Raw genomic sequence first — 22,775 nt, forward strand, 5'->3', positions numbered from 1 at the left:
GATGGTATGCCGACAGTCTAAGGGTGAGCTCGGTCCGCTCGGACTGACATTTATTCTCCAAAGTTGTAAAGAATACGGGTCTGGTGATGGTACCGTACAATCCTCTCACTGTTGTCTGTAAGGTAGAGATTACGTGTATCTGGCTGCAGTATTAACGAGCGCCGCCCTGCTCGGCGACCTCGGCCCGGAGGCCGCCCCGGGCTCGGCTTCGGCGCAGAGTGCGCGGCGGACTCTGACCGCTCCGGTGCGGCCAGCCGGTGAAGCACAAGTGGAATGGACGGGCCTTCCGCCCGGGAGGCCGTCCCTGTGCTGGTGTTGTCGGATCTGGGCGCCGAGACCCAGGAAAGCGTCGGCGGGCTCTGTGGGCGCCTTGTCCCGGAGGACGGCTGGCGGCCGCCAGCGTGAGGGCCAGACCCTGTGGCGGGGACCTGCCCTCCGGGCCCCGGCGGGGTGGCCACCCCAGAAACCATTGCACTAAGGGGTGCCACGGGCACGGGAGGCCCAGCGGCGGCTCTGCTGCGTGGCTCTGCCGGCAGCAGTTCTCTCCAGGGTCCGGCCGTGCTCCGTGTAGACTCGAGGAAGGAGACGGCCTTCCGTGCTGCTTTGTGCTCTGTTTCCTGTCCCTGCTGACGGCCGCCCCGCCCGCCCACACTTACCTCTGGCGCCGTGGGGGGGTCCCAACGGGCTGCCTCCCTGGCGTGGGCGCCCACCATGTCCTGTCTGCTCCGAGCTGGGGGCGGGAGCGCGGGCTCCCTGGACCACGCCGATGGCGGCGGTGCCGGGCGGGTGTGTGTGTAACGCTGTCCACGCTGAGTGGCATGTGCGTGTGCGTGTGGTGTCCCTTAGTGCTGTCGTCTCTTCTTGCTGTATCTCGTCTGTTCAAACGACAGAAGCCTTTGCTCTGAGAAACGTCGTGGCTCCCTGTCCTGTTGGCAAGTGGCACTTTCTCCGCTCGGACCCCGCCCGCTCCTGGCCGTCCAGGCCTTCCCACCCAGGAGGGACCTTCGCCCACACGCTCTCCAGTTGGCCGGTTTCCAGCTGCTTTGAGGACCGTTGAACCCTGTTCGCTTCAAAGGAGTTTGTCGCACGTGGACGGGATCGCGTGGCCCGGCTCCCGGCCTCGCCACAGCCTCCGGCCGGGCTGCCTGGCATCGGGGACCCCGTCGAGCGCCTGCGGAGGGGCCGCGGCCATGAAGCTCTAAGCTGAAACCGGCAGAAAACGACCCCTGATCCTCACAGATCGCTTCGTGGCAGCGTCCTCCTCGGCGCCACCGCACTTTCCTCCCTCAGCCTGTGCTCGTCTGTACACGCTCCCCGGGCGTCCACGGCCCGCCCGCCCGCAGGCCCGGCACCCGCCTCTGCGTCCCATGGCTGAGACAGCGGTCCACAGCGTCCCCCACTGCAGCCAGAGCCCTCGGCGGACGGACTGTGAGTGAGGCGGCGGAAGGCCTGGGCAGTAGAATCATCCAGGCCCCGATCATTTGGAAGTCGGGGGCCCCGGCTGTCCTCTGACTGCTCGCCCCCACCCGGGGCCACCTCAGCTCGGCCGAGGAGGGGCACCCCATTGGCTGGCTGCGCCCCGACCCACTGTGTAAGGTGTGCCTTGCTTGAAGCAAACTGAATGTGAAATGAAATGTAGAAGTCGGGGTTCGTGTCAAAGAAAACCTGGGACTTGTCTCGTCTCTAAAAGCTCTCCTGGCGAGACCCCGCACAGGGACCTCTGGCTGCCCCGGACTCACGGGGACGGCAGGGCCTGTGCCCGCGGGTGCGTGCTGTGTGTGCTGCCCGGTGCTCGGCCCGGTGCTGTCCTTCTGCCTTCTGCTCTGGTGTCTGTCCGTGTGGTGCCCTGCGCGTGGCACCGATTGTCAGCTAGAAACCATTTCCCAGCATGTCTGCGTCGCCTAAAGTTTACCTGAGGCTTGCCGGCCGATTGATGTTTGAAAGCCGCCAATGTAAGTTTCTGGGTGAATTGTTTTTCTTACACAGATGCAGCGATGTATGCCACACTGCTCTGCGGGCGGCTTCCCGGTCAGATTCTATATTTGATACCGTATGTGAAGCGCTGGCCAGCCAGGCGCCGTGCGGGTGGGACCCCGGGGCCTGTGGGGCCGGGATGGCTCCGAGCCCCGGGCGCTGGGCTGGGCTGGGGGCTTGGCGGGACTGAGTGGATGGACAGTTACAGGATTTTCACGGGCATTTTCCTCTCACGAAGGCGGTTCCATGTGAGGAACTTTAGAAGTTGGCACGACCCCGACTGGACAATCCCAGGGGCCCGGACAGCCATAGACACTCCGCGGCCTCTGATCCTCTCCCCGAGAAGGAATGTACGAGGAGCAGCTTCCTCGTGTTTGTGCGCTCACTTTCAGATGCAACTCTTTTATTTATGTTTTACCGCCCCAGCACGGCTGTCGCGTGGCTGCGTGGCGTGTCAGCGTGGGCGTCACGTGGCCGCCTCGCCACGGGGCTGTTCTCATCACACACAGTCTGTTTTGTAAGGAAAACTTTTAGCTAAAATAATTGCACTGACAACCTCCTTCTGTAGTTATGTCCGGCCCCCGTCCGCTGTGCTTGTCTGGCTGGTTGTAAGTAAGCGGGTCTGGGTTGTGGGAGCCGCCGGAACTGCATAGCCCGGGACCCGTGCCCGTGCTCGGAGCGGCTCCCGCCTGCGCCCGCCCGGGGCCTCCTCTCCTGAGGAGCCGCACCTGGAGGGGGCGTGTGCTCCGGGGCCCCAGGGGCCATCGGAAGAGGTTTGCCGGGACCCCAGGCGCACGGGGCCCAGCGGAGAGCAGGCGTGTGTGGTGTGTGTGTGGGGTGTGGTGTGTGTGTGTGTGTGTGTGTGTGGCCCGTGTTCGGCGAGAGGGCCGCCTCCAGGCTTCTCTGGTCGGCTGTCTGTGAAGCCGCAAGGTCACGGCCGTGTTTGCCAGGTGAGTCCGGTTTGCTCACAGCCCTCCCGGTGGGAGTCTGCTTGTGGTCAGGCCGCCCGGAGTCTGCTCCAGGCGGCCTCCTGGTGCGTGCGATGCCTCGCGGGGCCCTCACCCAGTGCTTTGTGGGTACGTTTCACCATGTGACTGTCCCCAGTGAATGTATTGGCTTAGCCAGCTCACTACAGAAGGTGGTTCTAAGTACCTTTTAGTTTAAAAAAAGCAAATGCAGATAAAGGCTACCTCTGAGTTCTCTGTAGGTTCGTGTTTGCTCTCAGCCTCACCGTCCATGTTGAAAATGGCCAAACACCTCCCTGTAGACTGAGTGTTGACTGGTGTGGCCGGAGTGTGTCCACGTGGCCGGGGCTGGCATGGATGGAGTTATCCATCCACGTGGCCAGGGCTGGTGTGGCCGGAGTGTGTCCACGTGGCCAGGGCTGGCCTGCTCTGAGGAAGAACGCACATCCTCCTGCCTTACCCACGGCTGGGTTGGAAAGGCGCCCTCTGCTCCCGCCGCCTCCTCACCGCCTCTGTGAACTCACCAAGGGCTTGGACCCCACTTCCCATAAACCCCACTGCAGGCATGCCAACTGACCTTTGACCCTGAGCCCTGTGCTCCGGGCACTCCCTTCTGAGAAGGAGCGAGGCTGAGACCCGGCCGTGTGGGAGGCATGAGGCCGCCGCGGGGTCCCCCTCCCCCGGTCGTCGCAGGAAGCCCGTCCCGGGCGGGCTCAGAACTGAGTGCCCTGCAGCCGGTCCCTGCCCACACGGCCGGGCTCTTTCCTCGGGGCCCCTGGTGCTCGCACGTCCTCAGCGTGAGCGATCGTGGCGAGCGGCGTTGTCCGGGGGGAGGATGCCCTGGCCTCGGGCCGGAGGCTCCCGGGCGTCTGGGCGCGGGGCCCGGCCTGGGAGAGCTGAGCCCTTCGGTCCTCAGGACGCTCCCACTGTCCACCCGAGGGGCGTGGGGTGCCCGCTGGCCGCCAGGCCAGTCTCATTTTCAGCCAGGACCCCACCGGTGTTTCGGGGTGCCTGCACAGCAGCCCTGCTGGATCGGCCGTGGGCACAGGCAGCGGGATCCGCCCATCAGCCCTGGTGCCTGGGTCCCCAGAATCAGACCCCCTCCCCCCCACGTGTGCGTTCCTGGAAGTGGTTAAGGAGAGGACGAAGACCACTGGTGCTTTTGTTAACACTTTTCTCTCTGCCTGGGCACTGAGCGTTAGGCGTGAGATCGGGAGTGCCCTGGGCAGTGGCCGGGTGGAGGCCGCATCTCACCCATCTCCCGGTTCCGGGCTGGTCAGCGCTGTGCCCCCCGTGGAGCTGACCGTGCAGAGCGGGGCTGACGCCCGGCACTGACTTCCCCCGGGGCCCAGCTCCTCTGACTCTCCAAGGTCCTGCCACACCCCTGGGCCGGGTGGGTCCCGAGGCTCCCTGGACCCTGGAGGTTGTGGGAACCCGATGGGAGGGGCGGCCTGGGAGACCCGGCTCGCCCTCCTGTCTCGGAAGCCTGGGCCTCGGGGCCCGGGGAGCCTGCGGGGCTGCGCTCCCACGGGCGGCCAGCCTGCGCGTCCCCCGTCGCCTCCCGCTTTGACGCCCCTTCAGCGCCTGACTTTGTCCAAGGTGCTGCTGTGTGTGCGGTCTCGGGTCAGATCATGAGGGACTCCAGGCGCCGGCCAGGCCGTGGCCTGAGCCAGTGGTGGTGCTCAGTCGCTCCCGAGTGCTTAGTCTAACGAGCTGGATTTTTCAGAGGAATCGGAGTCTCGTCTGAACGTGCGCGGTGGCGTCTCTTGCCCGCCAGGACCCCGGTGGCCAGCCCGGTGACCGCTCTCGCTCTCGCTCTCGCTCTCGCTCTCGCCGGGCGGTGGGCTCTGCCCCCGCTGGTGGTCTGGTTGCAGCCGCGTTGTGTGTCAGGGGCGATGTGATTGGTCTTGTGGGGTGATCGTCCCTCCTCTTTATTTCACAAACCATAGGAAGCCCTTCCTGGTGGCTCCTCCTGGCCCTCCGTCCTCAGCAAGGCGCAGGGCAGCGCCGTCCGAGTTTGGGGGCCTCTTGAAAGCCCGGGGTGTGGCCCTGCGTCCGAGTCAGCGCGAGGGCCCGATGCCGTTGCTGGAGGCGGAGCTCGCGTGGATAGCCGTGGAGACAGGTGCGCTTTCACGCTGGAAGCAGTTTTCAGAGGATAATAGTAAGGTTCTGTGCAGCAAAGTGGCTGATTCCTCATCCAATACAAGAGAAGAACGTAGTGTCTAAATCCAGAATTCTCTTACCTCTGGCACCTTCGATTACTCACCTAATATGTATGGAGGGGTTTGAACCCTGAGTTTATCAACTTTTCTAGTTTTATTTTATTTTTATAAAATAATTGAAAAAGAACCAAAAATGAATTCCGAAGCTCCCTAGGTAGATCTTAACCCCCCTCCCCCCCAACAAAACCCTTTCGGAGACATTTTGAATCAAAATGCATTTCGACCATAAAGTTTACTCTCCCCCGAGCCAGCCGCTGCCAGGCCCGTGCGGGTGCCGAGTGTGGACTGGCAGTTCCCGTGTAAGCTAGCATCTCTGCCGGTCGCCCTCTCTCTGCGAGGCTTCTCGAGAGTTCGCTGATGGATTGCAAACAGCTGTGGAGCGACAGGCCTGCTGCACCACCTCTGCGGCCCGCCCTGGTCCTCGGCTCCTGCCACTGTGTCCGGAGGCCGCCGGCACTCAGCGCGAGGCTGGCGGGGAGGCCCCTTCAGATTAAGCCTTAATCCGACGTTCCATTTGTGAGTCTCAGAGCACGCAGAATGCTAGGCGGAGTGTCAGCTGGCCAGGCCAGGACGCTGTCTCGCAGTTCAACTTGTCTTTTCTCCAGAGTTACAAAGGGAAACGTTATGTGACGCGCCTCTCTCTCTCCATCTCCTCCCGCTCCCCCCCCTTCCTCCCTTCCTCCCTCCCTCTCTCCTGGCTGGTGCCATCACTCAGTGAGAACGGACCACAGACTCGGTGTTTCTCTGTGGCAGTCAGTCAGAGGCCCGTTCTGAAAGCCTTCGGGTGGTTTTTAATGTCTGGATCCCCTCCAGCCTGAGACGGATGCCTGGCTGAGGGGGAGAGTGATTTGGGCAGGAATCTGATTGGCTCACGCTCCAAGCTTCCTTCAGGTGCCACCTGCCATCGCTTCTGCCTGTGACTCAATGGATTTTTGTTTTTGTAAAAGCATCGAAATTTAGACACAAAATGGAGGGGACCCAGCTTTCTCTACAATGTGGATCTACCTCACTACACAGTTGGGTGCTATTTACTAAGCCTGTCAAATTAAATTGGAAAAGGTAACCAAACGTGAGCTGTAAACTCCACACGAAGCTTGAAATCACAGTTTCCGTTTATTTAATAATATTTTTATTTATTTTGTGCCTTTTGTGTTGAATCCCGATGCGCTGAAAACAAGATCCGCATGAAATGAAGCACCTGTCCTCCAGGTGGGCGGGAGCCGCTGGCCTCGGCCTCAGAGAGACACCCAGCCAACCACTCCCACACGGGCCTCCCAACCGCCTTCTTGTGGAAAAAGAAAAAGATTATGTCCAAGAGAAAATGTCACATTTTGCAAACAAATCCCAAACTCTCCTATGCACACACGTGTGGCTGTCACTTCATTTCCGTGCCAACGACGGGGCGGCCCAGCCCAGCCCGCGTCCTCTTGTCGTTGCTTTTCGCCGTCCGGCCCTGCTCCCGCTGGCGTGCACGTTCATTTCCTGGGTTTCATCTCCACCACGGGCAGGAGTGCCGTTAGGCTGTGGGGGGAGGCCTGCAGCAGCGGCCGGCAGCCCAGGGTCCCAGGGAGGAGCGGAGGCAGAGGGGATGGGCCACTTTCCACACTTTTGTATTGGGCAGTTTACAACTCTCGACTTTTCCTACTCTGGCGATCTTTTTTAACTTAATCCTTGGGAGGTAACACAATATTTTGGAGTCTTAAGAATTTGATTTTATACCAATAATAAAAATTCAAGGGAATCGCTCCTGTAGTGCATAGTTTTACTATTGTGAAGAGATCTCTGAATTTGACAAGAGCCAACATTCCTCAGTGGCAGACTGAGAGCTGAGGGGCTGGCTGGGCGGCGTCCTGCTGCAGGGCCTCCGAATCGGGCAGTTCTGGGCGAACGTGTTTGGTGTGAACGCCGCCCGGCCGCCCCGTGGGCTGTGTGTGGTGAGTCACCCTCTATGCTGCATGGACGGATGGGCCTGTTGCACTTTCTCAGTAATAATAGCTGCCCTGCGATGGGCTGGCCAGGAAGCGTCGTGTTCCTGACGGGAGTACCTGGGCAGGTGTCGGACTTCTATAGGTACCTCAAGAAAAAGAGCCTGAATGTGCTGCATTTGTTTCCTTAGCCTTGTGTGTAGCCTTCTGTTCTGCTCCGTTTTGTTTAGATTTATGCTTTTCGGACCCCGACAGACTTTGAGAGAGCCCGAGAATGGCCCTTGTAGGGACGCCATGGCTTTTATTTCTTTTAACTTCACCATCGGGTTCAAAGGTTGCCCACAAGTAGAATCATCCTCTGCCCGCCACACCTGAGAGAGGGTGCCGGCAGGCAGCGGCGTTCCGGTCCTCCCGCTTGCGCTGCGTCCTGGATCGGGTCTCCGTGCCATGCAGAGGTTGGGTAACTCGTTGCGTAGGTCAGACTTAACCATCGTGGCATCTCACACGTTTTCAACACAGACAGACCTCACACGGTCGCCACTGAGTGAGTAGCATGATCCCAGAGGAGCTGCTGGCCCCGGGAAGCGGGGCAGCGGCCTCCGGGGAGCCAGGCTCTGCATCCGCCCCTGCTCCCCCCTAACCAAGCGGGTGGGGCGTGGTCTGGATGGACAGAAGCGAAACCGGTGGAGAAAGCTCCAGGCAGAGACGCGGTCGTGTCTAAGCTTAGCTGGGTCCTTTCGAGTTTGTTTTACAGCTTCCTAGGTTAAGTAGTTTGCACTATTTTTGCAATAAATTCATGGAAACCCTAACAGTTATTTGTTTTGTTTCTTACCGTGTGTATATAAACTAATACTAAAAATTTGGCATAGTGTTTTTTCACCTCACATAACCCTAAACATGCACAGAATGCTGTAAATCCGATAAAATATGTGAATGATATTTTATAAAGTTATTTTGTATGGTGTCAATTTTGTTTTGCCTCATAGTATGTCAGCAAAAAATAAAATTCCTGGTATTTACAGCTGCCTCTCCTGAGGGTCTCCATTGCTTGTGTTCACTGGTACCGCCCAGGGCAGTGGCCCGCGGGCCCCCGGGAGCGTCCGACTCACCCATTCCTTGAACAGAGCTGGGCCCTGCCCGGGAGGACTGGAGTCTGGGGTGAGAGCCGCAGGAGCGGACTGGATGGTAGGACAGGTGTCTCTAGGATAAAAGCAGACCATCCCACTGAGCCCAGACCAAAGCCCTGGCTGCATGTCCTGAGAACCAGACTTGTCCATGTGCGGGTTCGGAGCTGGCGGGCTGCCGGGCCCCGCCTGGCTGAGGCTGCCGGCACTGGCACGGCTGAGTCCTGGGCCTCCCTGGGCTGGTTGGCTTCGGTCTGTATAGAAAGGGGAAGGCCAGGGACGGCTGGACTGAGAAAAGCAAACAGTGGCTGAGGATGCGAGGATGTAGTGCTACCGCAGGCAGAGGTTTCGTTCCCAGTAAGGCCAGTTTGTAATCGTCAAACCTGGAAACAACCCAAGCTGGGACTCACCCCTTCCCGGAACCCGGTGACACGGGGTCTCCATGCACGGAAGCCCTCAGCACATGGGCCTGGGCCGCCGACACTGCAGCCGCAGCCACACTGTGGTCCTTCCGTGGCCCGGGGAGACAGGCCAGAAAGCCAGTCGGGAGGCTACTGTGGGTTGGTTTTTGTTTTTTTAGTCTATCTTTTTATTTAATTCGGAGAGGAAGGGAGAAACCTCAATGATGGGAATGAATCATTGACAAGCTGCCTCCTGCATGCCCCACACTGGGGATCAAGCCCACAACCCAGGCCTGTGCCTTTGACGGGAATCGAACCTGGGACCGACCCTTCATTCTGCAGGCCAAACCAGCTGGGGGGGCTACTGTGACTTTTGGTTGACCTATGAAAATGGTTTTCACATTCTTAAATGGTTGAAAAATTTTTTTTTAAATTTATACCCATGAAAACCATCCAAAATTCAAATGTCAGCATCCAGAAAATTTCCTTGAAGGAGAGCCACGCTCCTTCCTCAGGTACATCTCCGTCTGCTCCTGTACGACGGCAGGGTTGAGTAACGGAGCCCACAGAACTGAAAACACTTTCCACGGAGCCGGTTTCAGAAAGGGCCGGTGCCGCTGCAGGGATGGCTCGCTCGCGGCTGCCCCGGGGAGGGGAGGGAGGGGGGCCTCGCAGACGTTTGGGGGGAGGTGATCAAACTGTTACCATAATCGCAGGGTTATGACAGCACGTGTCAAACTCAGAACTACACCAAAAAGTGGATTTTAAAATTTATTTTAAAAAATAAACTTTAAAAACAAGAGATAGAAAACATCAGTGGTTGCCTGGGAGTAGGGGAAGGGAGTCCCTCTGAGGGGCATGTGGCTGTTGGGGGTGACAGGACTGACTGCTTACACAGCCGACAGACTGAACAAGGCTGCTGTTACTGGATGTAAATATCTCAATTAAAAAAAAAAAAAAAAAAGATGAAAAGGATGAGAGCCAGAAAATAGAGCTTATGGTTCCCTCTTGTGGATGGTGAATAGCTACTGTAGGTGTAAAGGAGGAACAGTAAAGGAGCTGTACCTTCCAGATACGGAAGACTCTGAAGTGTTTAAGAAAAATATGTTTATGCAGAGGTAGTATTTCTTTTTTGAATATATGATTTGACTTAAAATTTTCCTCTGGGAATAAAAATGCTAGAAATGCATATTTTAAAATTTCACAGAAGTCTCAGATAATAAGTGAGGCATTAGAACAACAGAGGGTTCTAAAATTAGATCTGGAGCATTTTACTGTAAAAATACATGTAACTTGTAATTTAAACTTTTTATGTCTTTACAGTTAAAAATGCTGTATTTAAACAAACATTCAAGTTTTCTTGAAATACAAAAATGTCAATGTAACTCACTACACACAAGGTAACAAATGTAACTTAACCTACATTGAGCTAGAACCAGACGCAGCTCTGGAACCTGGCCCGAAGCGAAAGCTAAGCAGACTTGCTGCTGGCGGTCAGGCAGCTCTTGCTTGGTGCCCTCCAGCTGCACTGTGGGCAGAGCTTTGCTCTGGCCATCTGCGTGCAGGTGCCTCAGGCCCTGCGTCTCAGCCGAGGAGGGCAGTGTCTTGGAAGCCTCTGGAAGGTGAGGAGACTGAGACGCAGTGCGGGGCTCGTCCTGGAGGGCCTCACCAGGCGGACTTGGAAAGCATTTCGTTTGGGGTTTAGGATTCTGCTTCATCACTTTCATCGTTGTTATTCTCATTCTCCTCCTCCTCCTCTTCCTTCTCCTTAAGCATCTTCAGATACTTACTCGCTAGTATCTTCTTCGGTAAAATATCTTAAAAACAGAAAGCTAGCATCAGCAGTTGCTTCTGGTAGACTACGTACAACCATGCACATTCCGAACGTACTACTTCCGGCCCGACCTCCAAAGCAGGTTCCGAAACAAGATGGGACCAGACTGCGTTCTGGGTGGTGCCCTGACCAGTGCGAAAGGTCCGTCTCCACGTCACTGATGCAAACCCCGTGCTTCTGTGTGGACAGCCTGTGAGCAGCTCAGCGGTGCCAGGATGGCCGGCCCGGGGGAGACTTGGCCCTTTTCAGCCCTGGCCCACGCCGCCTGTTCCACAACAGTTACTTTCTATTTCCGGGGCCACGTGACCGGCCAGCCAGGCTTTCCCTTCAGCAGCAAGAAGTCCCAGGGGGGGTCTGCCACGCTCTCTAGCGGGCCACACGCCCCCTTTGGAGGCTGTTGACCTCACTGTCGTTCTAGGTGAGCCACGTTACAAACAGACTCAACAGGCAACACGGTGCCAGGCCCCGGCTAACCCTGGCACCCGGAGGAAGCAGCGCAGTGCTCCCCGCAGGGAAAGCAGGGAGAAAGGCTGTACGTTACCTGCCAGAAACTGGAACGTCTCCGATTCCTCTGCAGTGTTGGACAAGTCATGGTAGGTGAGTGCTCTCTTCTCTTTCCCACTGCCGTGTCTGTAGGAATAGGTGGCTAGATCCTGGACAAAGAGTTCCTGACACAAATGAAAAGGTAAAGTGAAAGGTGTAAAAATTTGCATTACATTGAGTGTGGGTGGCTGCAGACTATCTTGGTTTCCAAATGACGGGAAATGACCGAGGAAAGGAGAGCTATGAGGTCAGAAAGAAACCGAGTATCAAGGTTGGGGGGGAAGCAGGCATTTCCCTAAAGTTTACTTTAGATTTTTAACTCGGTAAAAATATTTAAAATGAAACAATGAGTCGTAAACGTTTAATGACCAAGTTCTACAGTAAAAAAAGAGAGACCATTCAAAAACTGTTTGGCTCAGGAATACTTTGTCGTAGGTGGTTCGCCTATAAATAAAACAGTAAAAAACCGGAAGCTCAGAACAGACCACATTTCCTATTTCGCCCACACACCTTCCCTAAAGCAAGGGCCTGCACTGCACCTCTCACTCCACCCAGCAGTTAGTGAGGAACCCAGTGCCTGCTGCATAAATGTGTGTATCTTTTTAAAGAAATTATTGATTTCAAAGAGAAAGGGAGAGAGAAACATCAGTGATGATAATCACTGATCGGCTGCCTCCTGCACGCCCCCTACTGGGGATGGAGCCAGCAACCCAGGCACATGCCCTTGATCGAAATCAGCCCGGGACCTTTCAGTCCACAGGCCCAGGCGCTATCCATTGAGCAAACCCGGCCGGAGCTAAATCTTGCTTCCTGAATTCTCCCAGGACCAGACTGTCCGGGAAACAAGCACCCCAACGTCCACGCTGAGGGGGCATTTCCCTGGCTCTAAGAAAGCGAGGTTCGGCACAAAACCCGCAAGAAATGTGGGGTTTCCCGCCGCCCCCAGCTCTGGCCCAGCACGGGCAGGGCTGCCGGAGGAGGAGCCGGAGACTCTGCCCAGGGCAGTTCCAGCAACCGAGGCCCGGGCTCCCGCCCGCCTCCCCGCCCCCAGCTCGGGCCGGCAGGCTGTGAACTCGCGTCCCGCGGTCCCCTCCCGTGGGGGGAGGTGCGGAGACCCCGGGCCCCGGGCCGGACCCCGTCTGGAAGCCTCGAGCTTCGCGTGGGGAGTCAGGGCCCCAAAACCACGAAATAGGTCGAAAGCGAGAAAAGGGGGCAGGCTCTGGGGTGCAGCGCGGCGCCTCGGCCGGGGAAGCACGACACCGCCCCGCTGACCCCGCGCGGGGGAGGCCGGGAGGGCGCGCGGGGGAAGGCGGGAGCCGCACGGGGTGGGCGGGGCCAGGGCGCGCGGGGGAGCACGGGAGCGGCGCTGAGGGCGGGCCAAGGAGGGCGCGCGGGGGAGCACGGGAGCGGCGCTGGGGGCGGGGCCCAGCGAAGGAGGGAGCGCGGGGGCGCGCGCGGCGTGGAGGGAAGTGCGCGCACGCGCAAGCCCACGGAAGGGGAGCTGGCGTCGCGCGTGCCCAGCGGAACTGCGCAGCGCGGCCGCTCCCGGCGGCCCCCACCCCCGCCCTTCCTCCTCCCCGCACGGCGCCCGCTCACCGTAGCCTTAGCCGTGAGCACGAGCGCCTCCTGGTTGATGCTGGACACCTCGGGCGAACTCTTCATGATGACCCGGATGCGGGACAGGGGCAGCGACACGAGGCGCTGCTCCCCGCACTTGTCTCTGCCCACGACCAAGTCCGCCATCTTCCTGCCCCTCCCCCGCGGCGGCCGCTGGGACCCGCCGCACGGTGGCCGGCCGACACGGGCGCTGCGAGAGCGCCGTCCCGCTGCCCCCTGGGAGTTGTGGTGCGGGGGAGGCGCCACGGCCGGGTTGGGCGGCAGTCCTTCCGGGGAGGGACTACAAGCTCCATGATGCCCCGCGCGTCCCGCGGCTGCGCAGAAGGAGCCCGCGGGAGCGCCGCCGGCGGGGTCGGAACGGCGGCAGGGTGAGGCGCAGTCACCCGGCGGGCTGGCTGCGGGAGCCCCAGGGACGGTGGGTGCTGCTCGGGGCAGGTGGGCGGTGCAGGAGTTCCGGAGGCGGGAGAAGGTCCCCCCCGGGCCGTGTCGCTCAGTAAGTGCGGTGTCTTTTCTGCGGGGACCGGGGATGCCGCGTGTGCGAGGGGAACGCGTCCCTGGAGCCGGCATCCCGGAGGGAGGGCCGAGAGGAGCGGGCGCCGGCGGGATGCCGAGCCGGACCGGGAGGGAAGGCAGCGCAGGGTCTGAGTCCGGAGGGACGGCCGCCGTTGTACCGGGGCGGCGGGAGGAGCCGGCCTGACGCCCGAGGACGCGCTTCCCTGGGGGAGGCACAGCCGCCGAGGCTCCGAGGCAGGAAAGCCCCCACGGCCCGGGCGTGGGGCCAGGTGCCGCCAGGAGGACGAGCGGTGTCCGGGGGCTTTTACTCCAGGAAAAGGGATGGAAGCGGGGGATGGGATCTGCCTGGAGTTTTTAAGACAACCTCCCCGGCTCCCCATGGTGAACAGACCGGGAGGGAGCGGTGAGGAGAAAGCCAGGCAGAGAGGGGTGGTCTTCCCCGCGGCCTCCCCCGCCCGGCGGGCCAGCAGGGCCCCCGCTTGTTGGCCGCTGAGACCGTGGGTACAAACACCTGTTTGGGCCCCGCTTCTAGGCCTTCCGGGTATGAACCTATGATAGGGGGCCTGACCCTCCGATAGAGCACCTGCGTTAACCTGGAAAGTAGCCACTATTTTAAATCTGTGACAAGTGTACTCATGTGAATAGGGGGTAAAGTTTTTCCTAAGTTTCCTTTTCAAGGCCTGTGCCAAGCGACTGCGGAGGGGACTCACCTGTACACGGTCAGACCGACCCACCAGGAGCCAAACCGCCTCCGCGCCCGATGACTACGGGCGGTAGCTGAGGGCTGCGGGCCCGGGGCTGCAGCAGCTGCATTCCATCCATCCACCCGCCCCCCAGCCCCGCAGCCCCCGCCCTTTCCAGTCCTGCCCCTGCCCCTGCTGTAGGCGGGATTTGATGCTTGTAAGCGCCCTGTCTCGGTGGGCTGGCCTTCTCAATAAACGCCTGATACGGTTCATCCCCGCCTTCGTCATTGGACGCTGCAACAGGCCGCCCGAGCTGGGCCCGCGGTTCCTGGTGACACAAGTGAGATGGTTGGGTCATGTGATAACTTCAGTTTCTGAGGAGCTGCCATGCTGCCTTCTGTGATGGCTGCGCCATTTTAATAACGTGGCCGCCAGCGGGGCGAGGGTTCCTCCCCCACATCCTAGGCAACACGGACTTCCTGTCCTCCGATCCCATTTATTCTGTGGGGTGGGGTGACCCGTCAGCGTGTTTCCGTTCACATTTCAGTAGCAGGATGAGGGTGCCCAGTTTCACAGCCTTTGGCCATTTATGTGTCTTTTTTAGAGAAATGCTACCAAGTCCTTTGTCTGTTTTTGTTTTTTAAAAAATATATTTTATTGATTTTCCTGGAGAGGAAGGGAGAGAGAGAGTTAGAAACATCAGTGAGAGTGCCGAGACCGGTTTGGCTCAATGGATAGTGTGTTGGCTTGGGGACTGAAGGGTCCCGGGTTTGATTCCGGTCAGGGGCATGTACCCTGGTTGCCGCATATCCCCAGTAGGGGGTGTGCAAGAGGCAGCTGATTGATGACTCTCATCCATGTTTCTGACTCTCTCCCTCTCTGTACAAAATCAATAAAATATATTAAAAAAAAATCAGTGAGAGAGAAAAACATTATCAGCTGCCTCCTGCACGCCCCCTACTGGGGATGTGCCCGCAGCCAAGGTCCATGCCCTCGACCGGAATTGAACCTGGGACCCTTGAGTCTGCAGGCTGACACTCTATCCATTGTGCCAAACCAGTGAGGGCCCTTTGCCTGTTTTTGAATCGGTTATTTGGTTTTTGAGGTTTTGCTGTAGGAGATCTTCATTCATGATTCTCTCCCGTCATTGATTCTCTCTGCCTCTCCCTTCCTCTCTGACACCGGGAGGCGCCCGGAGTGCCAGGGGCTGGAGGCCGCAGAGGAGGAGACCAGCCGGCTGGGAGGGCGCTTCCCGGGAGCCCACTGGTGGTGGTGCTCCTCCTCCTCCTCCTCACAAATGTTTTCCTTTTTTACCAAAGCAGCACTTTCTGAGTATAAGCCATGAGGAAAGCAGATGTGTAATAGCAAGACTAGGGGAAGCCTCCTGCTCACACCCACAGCCTATCCCAGCCTGGCCTTTCCTGTGGAGCCTGCCCTGGAGAGGGGGCCCTGGAGAGGGGAAGCTCTGGAGAGGGGACCCTGGAGAGGGGGCCCCGGAGAGGGGAAGCTCTGGAGAGGGGACCCTGGAGAGGGGGCCCCGGAGAGGGGAAGCTCTGGAGAGGGGGCCCCGGAGAGGGGAAGCTCTGGTCCCTGGAGAGGGGGGACCGTGGAGAGGGGGAGTGCTGTGGGGTAGGAGCAGACGAGGAGGGAGGCTGTGCCAGGGGAAGCCGTGTCCCAAGGCCGAGACTCCACTGGGCAGACAGGCGGGGTGCAGACGCAGCCCCCCCCCCCCCCCCCGCCCCCAGGAGTCATCAGAGCAGCAGCAGCCCGGGAGGGCCCGAGCTCCCGTGGGCGCTGGAGCTGGAGCTGCCCGCACTGGGGCCCTCCTGGAGGGACTGGAGCGGGGTGGGGGTGGGGGTTGCGTCAGCGGTGTGAAGCCTCCCAGTTGGGCGAGTGCAGCCGCGTCCTCTGTCCATCGGGAGGGGAGGCGGTCCCTCGGCCTGAGTCACCCGCGGGCTCCCGGTCTGTCTCCCGCAGGGGCGGCAGCTGGCGGGGCTGGGAAGGGAGCGGGCTTGGCCTTGGGCCCAGGCCCTCTGGGAGTGAGTGTACTTGCTGAAGCCAAGGCTGACCCGTTTCCTGCAGCTCTGCCCGACGTGGCCTCAGAGGAGGCTTATTCCAGGACACGCTGTTCCCGCCGGGAACATACCCGGCTGGAGGAGCACGTACCAGGGCGGGGCTGGAGCCAGCGACTGCGGATGGAACAGACTCTGCTGGGCTTTTCCTTCTTAAAAAGAAGTTATGGATCTCAGGGAGGGAGGGAGGGAGGGAACAGAAACATCAACGATGAGAGAGAATCATTGCTCAGCTGCCTCCTACAACCTAACCATGACCTGGTTCATAGGTTGACGCGCAGCCACTGAGCCACACTGGCTGGGCCTTTGATACCTATATTAACCAATCTATTAAAAATGAAAATACCGCCGAAACCAGTTTGGCTCAGTGGTAGAGCGTCGGTCTGCGGACTGAAAGGTCCCAGGTTCGATTCTGGTCAGGGGCATGTACATTGGTTGCGGGCACATCCCCGGTGGGGATGTTTCTCTCTCATTGACGATGTTTCTGGTCGATGTTTCTCTCTCATTGACGTTTCTAGCTCTCTATGTCTCTCCCTTCCTCTCTGTACAAAAATAAAATATATTAAAAAAATCTTTATAAAAAAAGAAAAAAGAAAATTCCATGCCAAAACCGGTTTGGCTCAGTGGTAGAGAGTCGGCCTGTGGACTGAGGGGTCCCAGGTTCGATTCCGGTCAAAGGGCATGTACCTCGGTTGCTGGCACATCCCCAGTGGGGGGTGTGCAAGAGGCAGCTGATTGATGTTTTTCTCTCATCGATGTTTTTGACTCTATCCCTCTCTCTTCCTCTCTGTAAAAAATCAAAATATATATAAAAAAGAAAAAAAATTTCTGAGTCCATAGGCTCTAAAATCAGAATTTTTCTTCTTTGATTTATAGTGGTGGTACACAATTGGCCAAAATATGATACATATATTAAATTTTGATAAGCATTACATTAACATAAAAGTAAATGTTATTAGAAATAAATCTCTTTATGAAATAAATAAACGTTATTTTTATGGATCTAAAAATATTTATTTTTTGCTTGAATGAGAGAGATTGGGCACCAATACTCTCTCTCTAGTTTTAGGTTTGCTTTTTAAGATACGTTTTTATTAATTTTTTTAGAGAGAGGAAGGGAGAGGGGGAGAGAGAGTAAAACATTGATGAGAGAAATACCCATCAGCTGCCTCCTGCACTCTCCCTGTTGGGGAGGAGCCCTGCAGCCCAGCCCAGGAATGGAACCGGCGACTTCTTGGTTCACAGGATGACGCCGCCAATGGAGCCGCACTGCCCGGGCCCCGGCTCAGGTCTGTGTAAGAGCCGGTGAGATGGACAGAGCAGGCTGTGCCGGCAGGTGTCTCGAGTCCCAGAACTCCCACCGGACGGTCAGAGGGCACCCAGGTCCAACAGGAGTGAGTCAGCCACGCACACTCGGCAGGTCTTCATTTTATGGCGAGAAAGGAACTGAAATGAGTTAGCTTGGAGAACAATTTATTGCCCAGCCTTTGCCTCACTCCTGCTTAGCGTCAGGGTAGGGCACCAGAGTCCAGCCTTTCTGGACTGTGCTCCCCCCGCCGGCAGAGGATGCACATGCACTGTTAGTCTCTGTGCAGGGCCCCCGTTCTACCCCATGTGCTCGCAGGGAGCTGGGAAAATAAAAACATCGTTATTCCAGTTACTTTCGACAAGTTGAAAAATGACAGTCTCCGATAAGATCTTGCCGAGATCGGTGTGGCTCAGTGGATAGAGCCTTGGCCTGTGACTGAAAAGTTCGATTCCGGTCAAGGGCATGCACCTTGGTTGCGGGCACATCCCCAGTGGGGTGTGTGCAAGAGACAGCTGATCAGTGTTTCTCTCTCATTGATGTTTCGAACTCTAACCCTCTCTTTCCTCTCTGAAAAAATAAATAAAATATATATTAAAAAAAAGATCTTGAGAAATGTTAATGGAAGTAACTGTTTATGAACCTGAATAACGGTAGTGAAACTTATAAAGTAACATGTTTACATGTATGTGTTTGTGTTTTTTTAAAGCAAAGTGAGGCTGGCTGCTGTGGCTCAGTGGCTGAGTGTCAGCCTATGAACTAGGAGGCCGCAGTTTGATTCCCGGTCATGGCACATGCCTGGGTTTGGGTTTGGGGCTCAATCCCCAGTAGGGGGCATGCAGGAGGCAGCCAATCAATGATTCTGTCTCATCATTGATGTTTTTATCCCTCTCTCCCCCTTCCTTCCCTTTTAAATAAAAATGTTAAAAAAAAAAAAAAAAAAGATACACCAGCCCTAACCGGTTTGGCTTAGTGGATAAAGTGTCAGCCTGCGGACTTGAGGGGTCCCATGTTCAATTCCAGCCAAGGGCACATGCCCAGGTTGTGGGCTTGATCCCCAGTGGGGGGTGTGCAGGAGGCAGCCAATCAGTGATTCTCTCTCATTATTGATTCTATCTCTCCCTCTCCCTTTCTCTCAGAAATCAATAGATATATATTTTTTAAAAAGATACACCAAATGTATAAAGAATAATACAACTTGAAATATAACAACTTGATATGTAATATACAATATATTTCCAATTGGGTTACATATTATTTTATATATAACATAAAATGTATAAAGTAATTATTGAATTCTCAAACCATCCAGTTTGAATTAAACTGCCAATTCAGTTAAGTCTTTATTGTGAATTCCTTCCTAACTTTAGTCTACTTTGGATTTTTCCAGAACTGACTGATCCAGTCTCCTCTGACCAAGTGACAAAATCCAAGGTTTTGGACACAAGTTGAGGCAATTAGATCCTAATTTAGGACAGACTTTTTTTTTCTGGAGTAGCTAGCTTGTTCTGCCATCTGGTGGTAATACTTGGAATTGCAGCTACTCATATGATTACTCTCGTTTTCAATTATTTTATTTAAACTTTATTTTGAAATGAAAAATACTATTTTCTTAAGTTGGACATATTATAACTTATCTTTACAAGATTTATGGTCCTATAAATGACTACCATGCATAGGTGAGTACTCTTAAATATTAGTTGCTCACATTTATGGTTTTTTAGTCTCTGATATAGTATCTTGATGTGTATTTTCCCTTTGTTAATTCAAATAAATGACAGGCACGGAGGTAGAAGCTAATAGAAAAATAATCTGGAAGGAAAATTAATCTAGTGCTTCAGATTATACTCTATAAAACAGGAAACCTCTTTATTAATTTATAAAGGAAGGAAACCTAACAATAAATAATGTCTACCGACCACCTACTTTCTGCTGGACAAAAACATTTTATTTCCCCCAAAATATCATAGTGCATGGTATTTGAAATATAAATAGTTAATGACAGTTGTTATGCTGCTCGATAATCATTCTTGAGATATCAGTGGATGTTAAGTTCATTGGTGAACATGTGATGGATGGAGGGTAGGCTATTTATGTGATCTCAAAGTAGCTTCAAAAAATCCACAGTTACGTCTTGATTGCAATGGGAATAGTAACTTTCCAGCAGAGAAACTCCGCTGCCTCCACGTTAGCGAAGTGATCAAAGTTAACATGCCTGTGGCACAAACCAGCACCGCGTGCTCCTGAGCTCATGCACTGAGGACTCGGCACTTCCGTGGTGTTTCCCAAAGTCTCATAACCTGAACTAACCGTGAGAAAGCGTGAGGCCAACTCCAACTGAGGAAGGTTCTACGAAACAGCTGACCTGTATTCTTCCAACCTGTTAGTCATGAAAGACAAAAGAAAGACCGAGAAATTGTTCCCCCAAAAAAGGGTACCAAAAAACAAACAAACAAAAGGTCACTCCTAACTGCAGTGTGTGACCTGGGCAGGGAGAATGTAAGTGCTAGCAAGTACACAGCTGAGCGGCCCCTTGGTGTGACTTCCACAAAGTGCCATGGCCTGGGCAAGTCTGTTTTGAAGAAGTGGCGTTAGAAGTTTAAGTTTAAAAATTTGGCTCTCAAAAGAAATTTCAATTCTTGTCCTGTTGACATTTGGTTCTGTTGGCTAATGAGTTTTCGGACCACTGGCTTAGGGACAGTGAGGAGAGAGCAGTGGGTTTGCTTTGAGATGGGGAAGCTGGGCTGGAAAATCGACCAGATGAGTAGGGGGCAGTCCTTCCATAGAGGGGCCCAGTGGTCTGGATGGGCGATCTGTGCAGGTTCCACCATCTCCCCTCCCCCCTGCCCCCATGCCCATGCCCAGCAGGCCTGGCCGGCGGCCGGAGTCTGACACATCTCTGGGCTGAATAACGGAACGCACACCCGCAGGCCCGGTTCCCGCCCACGCGGGGCGGGATCTGCAGCCTTCCCGCCCGCCCCCCAGGGACCTCGGCGCTGCCGACGCAACTGGGACGCGGGCCCGGGGCTCGGTTTCCAGGGCAACAAGCAAGGGGCCCTATTCTTCCGCTCCCTCCGGTGCGTCACTTCCGGCCTCTCGGGGCGGTCTCACCCTGTCTGTGGGAGGGTTCCGGCTGGAGCCGTCGTGGGCATGACGGTACCAAACCGAGTCTCGGTCCTGCGCGGGGAGCTGGCGGGGGAGGCGGGGGAGCTCGCTCTGTCGGCCCGGCCGTCACGTTCAAGCCCGGCCCTGGCGCCGCGGGAAGAGGACGTCCGGCTGACGCCAGCCCCGGAGCATGCGCACTCTCACGGAGGCCGTCTCCGGAGTCCAAGCGCCGGGATTTCCGCGCAGCCGGAGGGACTGCCGAGGGGCGGGGCGTCGGGGGGGCGGGCCGGGCGAGCGAGGGCGTTGATTGGCCAGCGAGAAGCCCAGCTTGTGGCGCCGCTATGAGACCCCAGCGGCGGGCGCTGCGGTTTCATTCATTCGTTCGTTCACGGGCCGGTGGGTCACTCTCCCTGGCCAGGCGCTCAGTGCCTGAGCCACTCCCACCACTTTCCCTTCTTGTCTGAAATCTCGGGGTCGACTCCCAGCCTTGTCCCTCATGAGCTGTGGGACTGTGGACCACTGAGGGGGGGCAGGCTCTGGGTGTCCAGCTCCGGCTGAGACTCGAGCCTGAGTTATTCTAAGATGAAGGATTGAGTGAACCAAAAGCCAAACTTTTGGCTCCAGATCTAAGGCACCTTCTCCAATCAAGTATTGGTAATAACATGGACTTGTAAATATCCATTGTCTGGTTACTTCTTTCTCAATCATTCCACACCTGGGAAGGGAAACGAGTCCAAGGCCCCTTACGTGAGAACGAGAACAACCTGCCTTATGGCCTCATTGTGAGGGTGGGATGAGAAATTCGTGCCAAGCACATTGCCCGTGACCTGCCAGCTAAAGGGCAGCCGCCCCGATTGCATCAGGGTGAGGGTGAAGGAACTGCTCCCCGCGCGGTGTGAGCGGTGCTAAGTGAGTGGAGTTAATGATTGCCTCTCTGCTTTGGCCTGGGAGCTAGGAGCCCAGGGGAGACTGGGCGCCAAGTGGACTGCATGGCCGAGGAGAGCCAGCCCTACGACATGGGAAGGAGTAAGGAAGCCTTCATAACACTCCTGACACATCCCTCGAGCCGATGGGTTTTCCCAGTGCCAGGGGATCATAGCACCCAACCAGACCTCTAGCTGGGACCACAGCCAAACACGGGGACTGTCCCAGGCAAAGCAAGATGTATGATCATGCCCTGACCGGTTTGGCTCAGTGGATGGAGTGTCAGCCTGCGGACTGAAGGATCCCAGGTTCGATTCTGGTCAAGGGCATGCATCTTGGTTGCAGGCACATCCCCAGTGGGGAGTGTGCAGGAGGCAGCTGATGGATGTCTCTTTCTAATCGATGTTTCTAACTCTCTATCCTTCACCCTTCCTCTCTGTGAAAGGGGAACAATGTGCGCTGGCGACAGCGCTGGTGGGTGCCAGGTACCTGGAGTGACAGCAAGCCTGGCTCCGCACGGTGGCTGCGGTGTGATCCTGTAGGGCAATGATCAGCAAACTGCGGCTCGAGAGCCACATGCGGCTCTTTGGCCCCTTGAGTGTGGCTCTCCCACAAAATACCACGGCCTGGGCGAGTCTATTTTGAAGAAGTGGTGTTAGAAGAAGTTTAAGTTTTAAAAATGTGGCTCTCCAAAGAAATTTAGTCGTTGTACAGTTGATATTTGGCTCTGCGGACTGAGTTTGCTGACCGCTGCTATAGGGTTTTGCAGGGGTCTGTGCTGGAGGGCTCCCCTGGGAGGGGATTAGGAAGTTCGGGGATGCAGGACAGGCCCCTCCTTCTGGCCGCCCCAGGAGCGGAAGCAGGTCTCCCCTTCTGGCTTCTCTGCCCCTCCCTGACCCTCTGGGTCCCTCCATCTGACACACAGGACAAGGCCTCAAGGTCTGGCTGCTCTTACTAAATGCCATTCTTGTGAACACTGAAATGTAGCGATGTTTTACCGATGAGCTGAACCACCATGGGACACGTTTAAGCCAACTGCAAATAAATAAATAAATGAATGAATAAATAAATAAAATTAATACGTAATTATCCAAATCCAATGCCAATTATAGAAAAAAACATCAACACGTGACTGAACAAAGCAGTGTATCTGCACCCAGTCTCCTTTCGTCACAGGTGCAAACAAGAACTTTCTCTTTTAAGGAGACTCTCCCAGCCGGGCGTTCCTTACCGGCCCCTCTCCCCCCTTCTCCTCCACCGTCCGCACCCCCTGTTCCCGGGTTCTACACCCTTTCCTCCCCCTCCCTGTCCCCCTCCCCGCCCCGCCCCGCCCCTCCCCTGCCTGTTCCCCTCTCTTCCCTCCCCTCCCTCCCCCTCCCTGTCCCCTCCCTCCCCTCCCCCTCCCTGTCCCCCTCCCCTCCCTTCCTTGTTCCCCTCCCCTCCCTCCCCTCCCTGTTCCCCTCCCTTCCTTTCCCCTCCCCTCCCCTCCCCTGCCCTCCTGTGTCTCCTCCAAAACCCGGAGCGGATCGCGGCCCGGGAGCCCCGCGCATGCGCAGGAGCACGCCGG

General features: G+C 56.5%; 1 protein-coding gene across 1 annotated transcript; it reads right to left on the reverse strand.

Annotated features, from left to right (window-relative positions):
• Positions 1-9,880: 9,880 nt before the first annotated feature.
• On the reverse strand, positions 9,881-12,844 carry CHRAC1 (chromatin accessibility complex subunit 1). The gene is made up of 3 exons (XM_036437519.2): positions 12,585-12,844; positions 10,987-11,113; positions 9,881-10,428 (listed from the first exon to the last, which is right to left on the reverse strand). The coding sequence occupies exons 1-3, from the start codon at positions 12,729-12,731 to the stop codon at positions 10,313-10,315; spliced, it is 390 nt and encodes a 129-aa protein (XP_036293412.1). The 5' UTR covers positions 12,732-12,844; the 3' UTR covers positions 9,881-10,312.
• Between the last annotated feature and the right edge of the window lie 9,931 nt (positions 12,845-22,775).

The sequence above is a fragment of the Pipistrellus kuhlii genome, unplaced genomic scaffold (assembly GCF_014108245.1).
Source record: "Pipistrellus kuhlii isolate mPipKuh1 unplaced genomic scaffold, mPipKuh1.p scaffold_m20_p_14, whole genome shotgun sequence".
Taxonomy (NCBI): Eukaryota; Metazoa; Chordata; class Mammalia; order Chiroptera; family Vespertilionidae; genus Pipistrellus; species Pipistrellus kuhlii.

What these genes read in the sequence shown, in the direction of transcription:
- CHRAC1 (XM_036437519.2), bottom strand. Translation starts at nt 12,731, where the DNA reads ATGGCGGACTTGGTCGTGGGCAGAGACAAGTGCGGGGAGCAGCGCCTC. An exon ending in TGCTCACGGCTAAGGCTACG is followed by an intron (nt 11,114 to 12,584) that starts GTGAGCGGGCGC and finishes CATTTGTGTCAG; the next exon opens with GAACTCTTTGTCCAGGATCT. An exon ending in GACGTTCCAGTTTCTGGCAG is followed by an intron (nt 10,429 to 10,986) that starts GTAACGTACAGC and finishes TCTGTTTTTAAG; the next exon opens with ATATTTTACCGAAGAAGATA.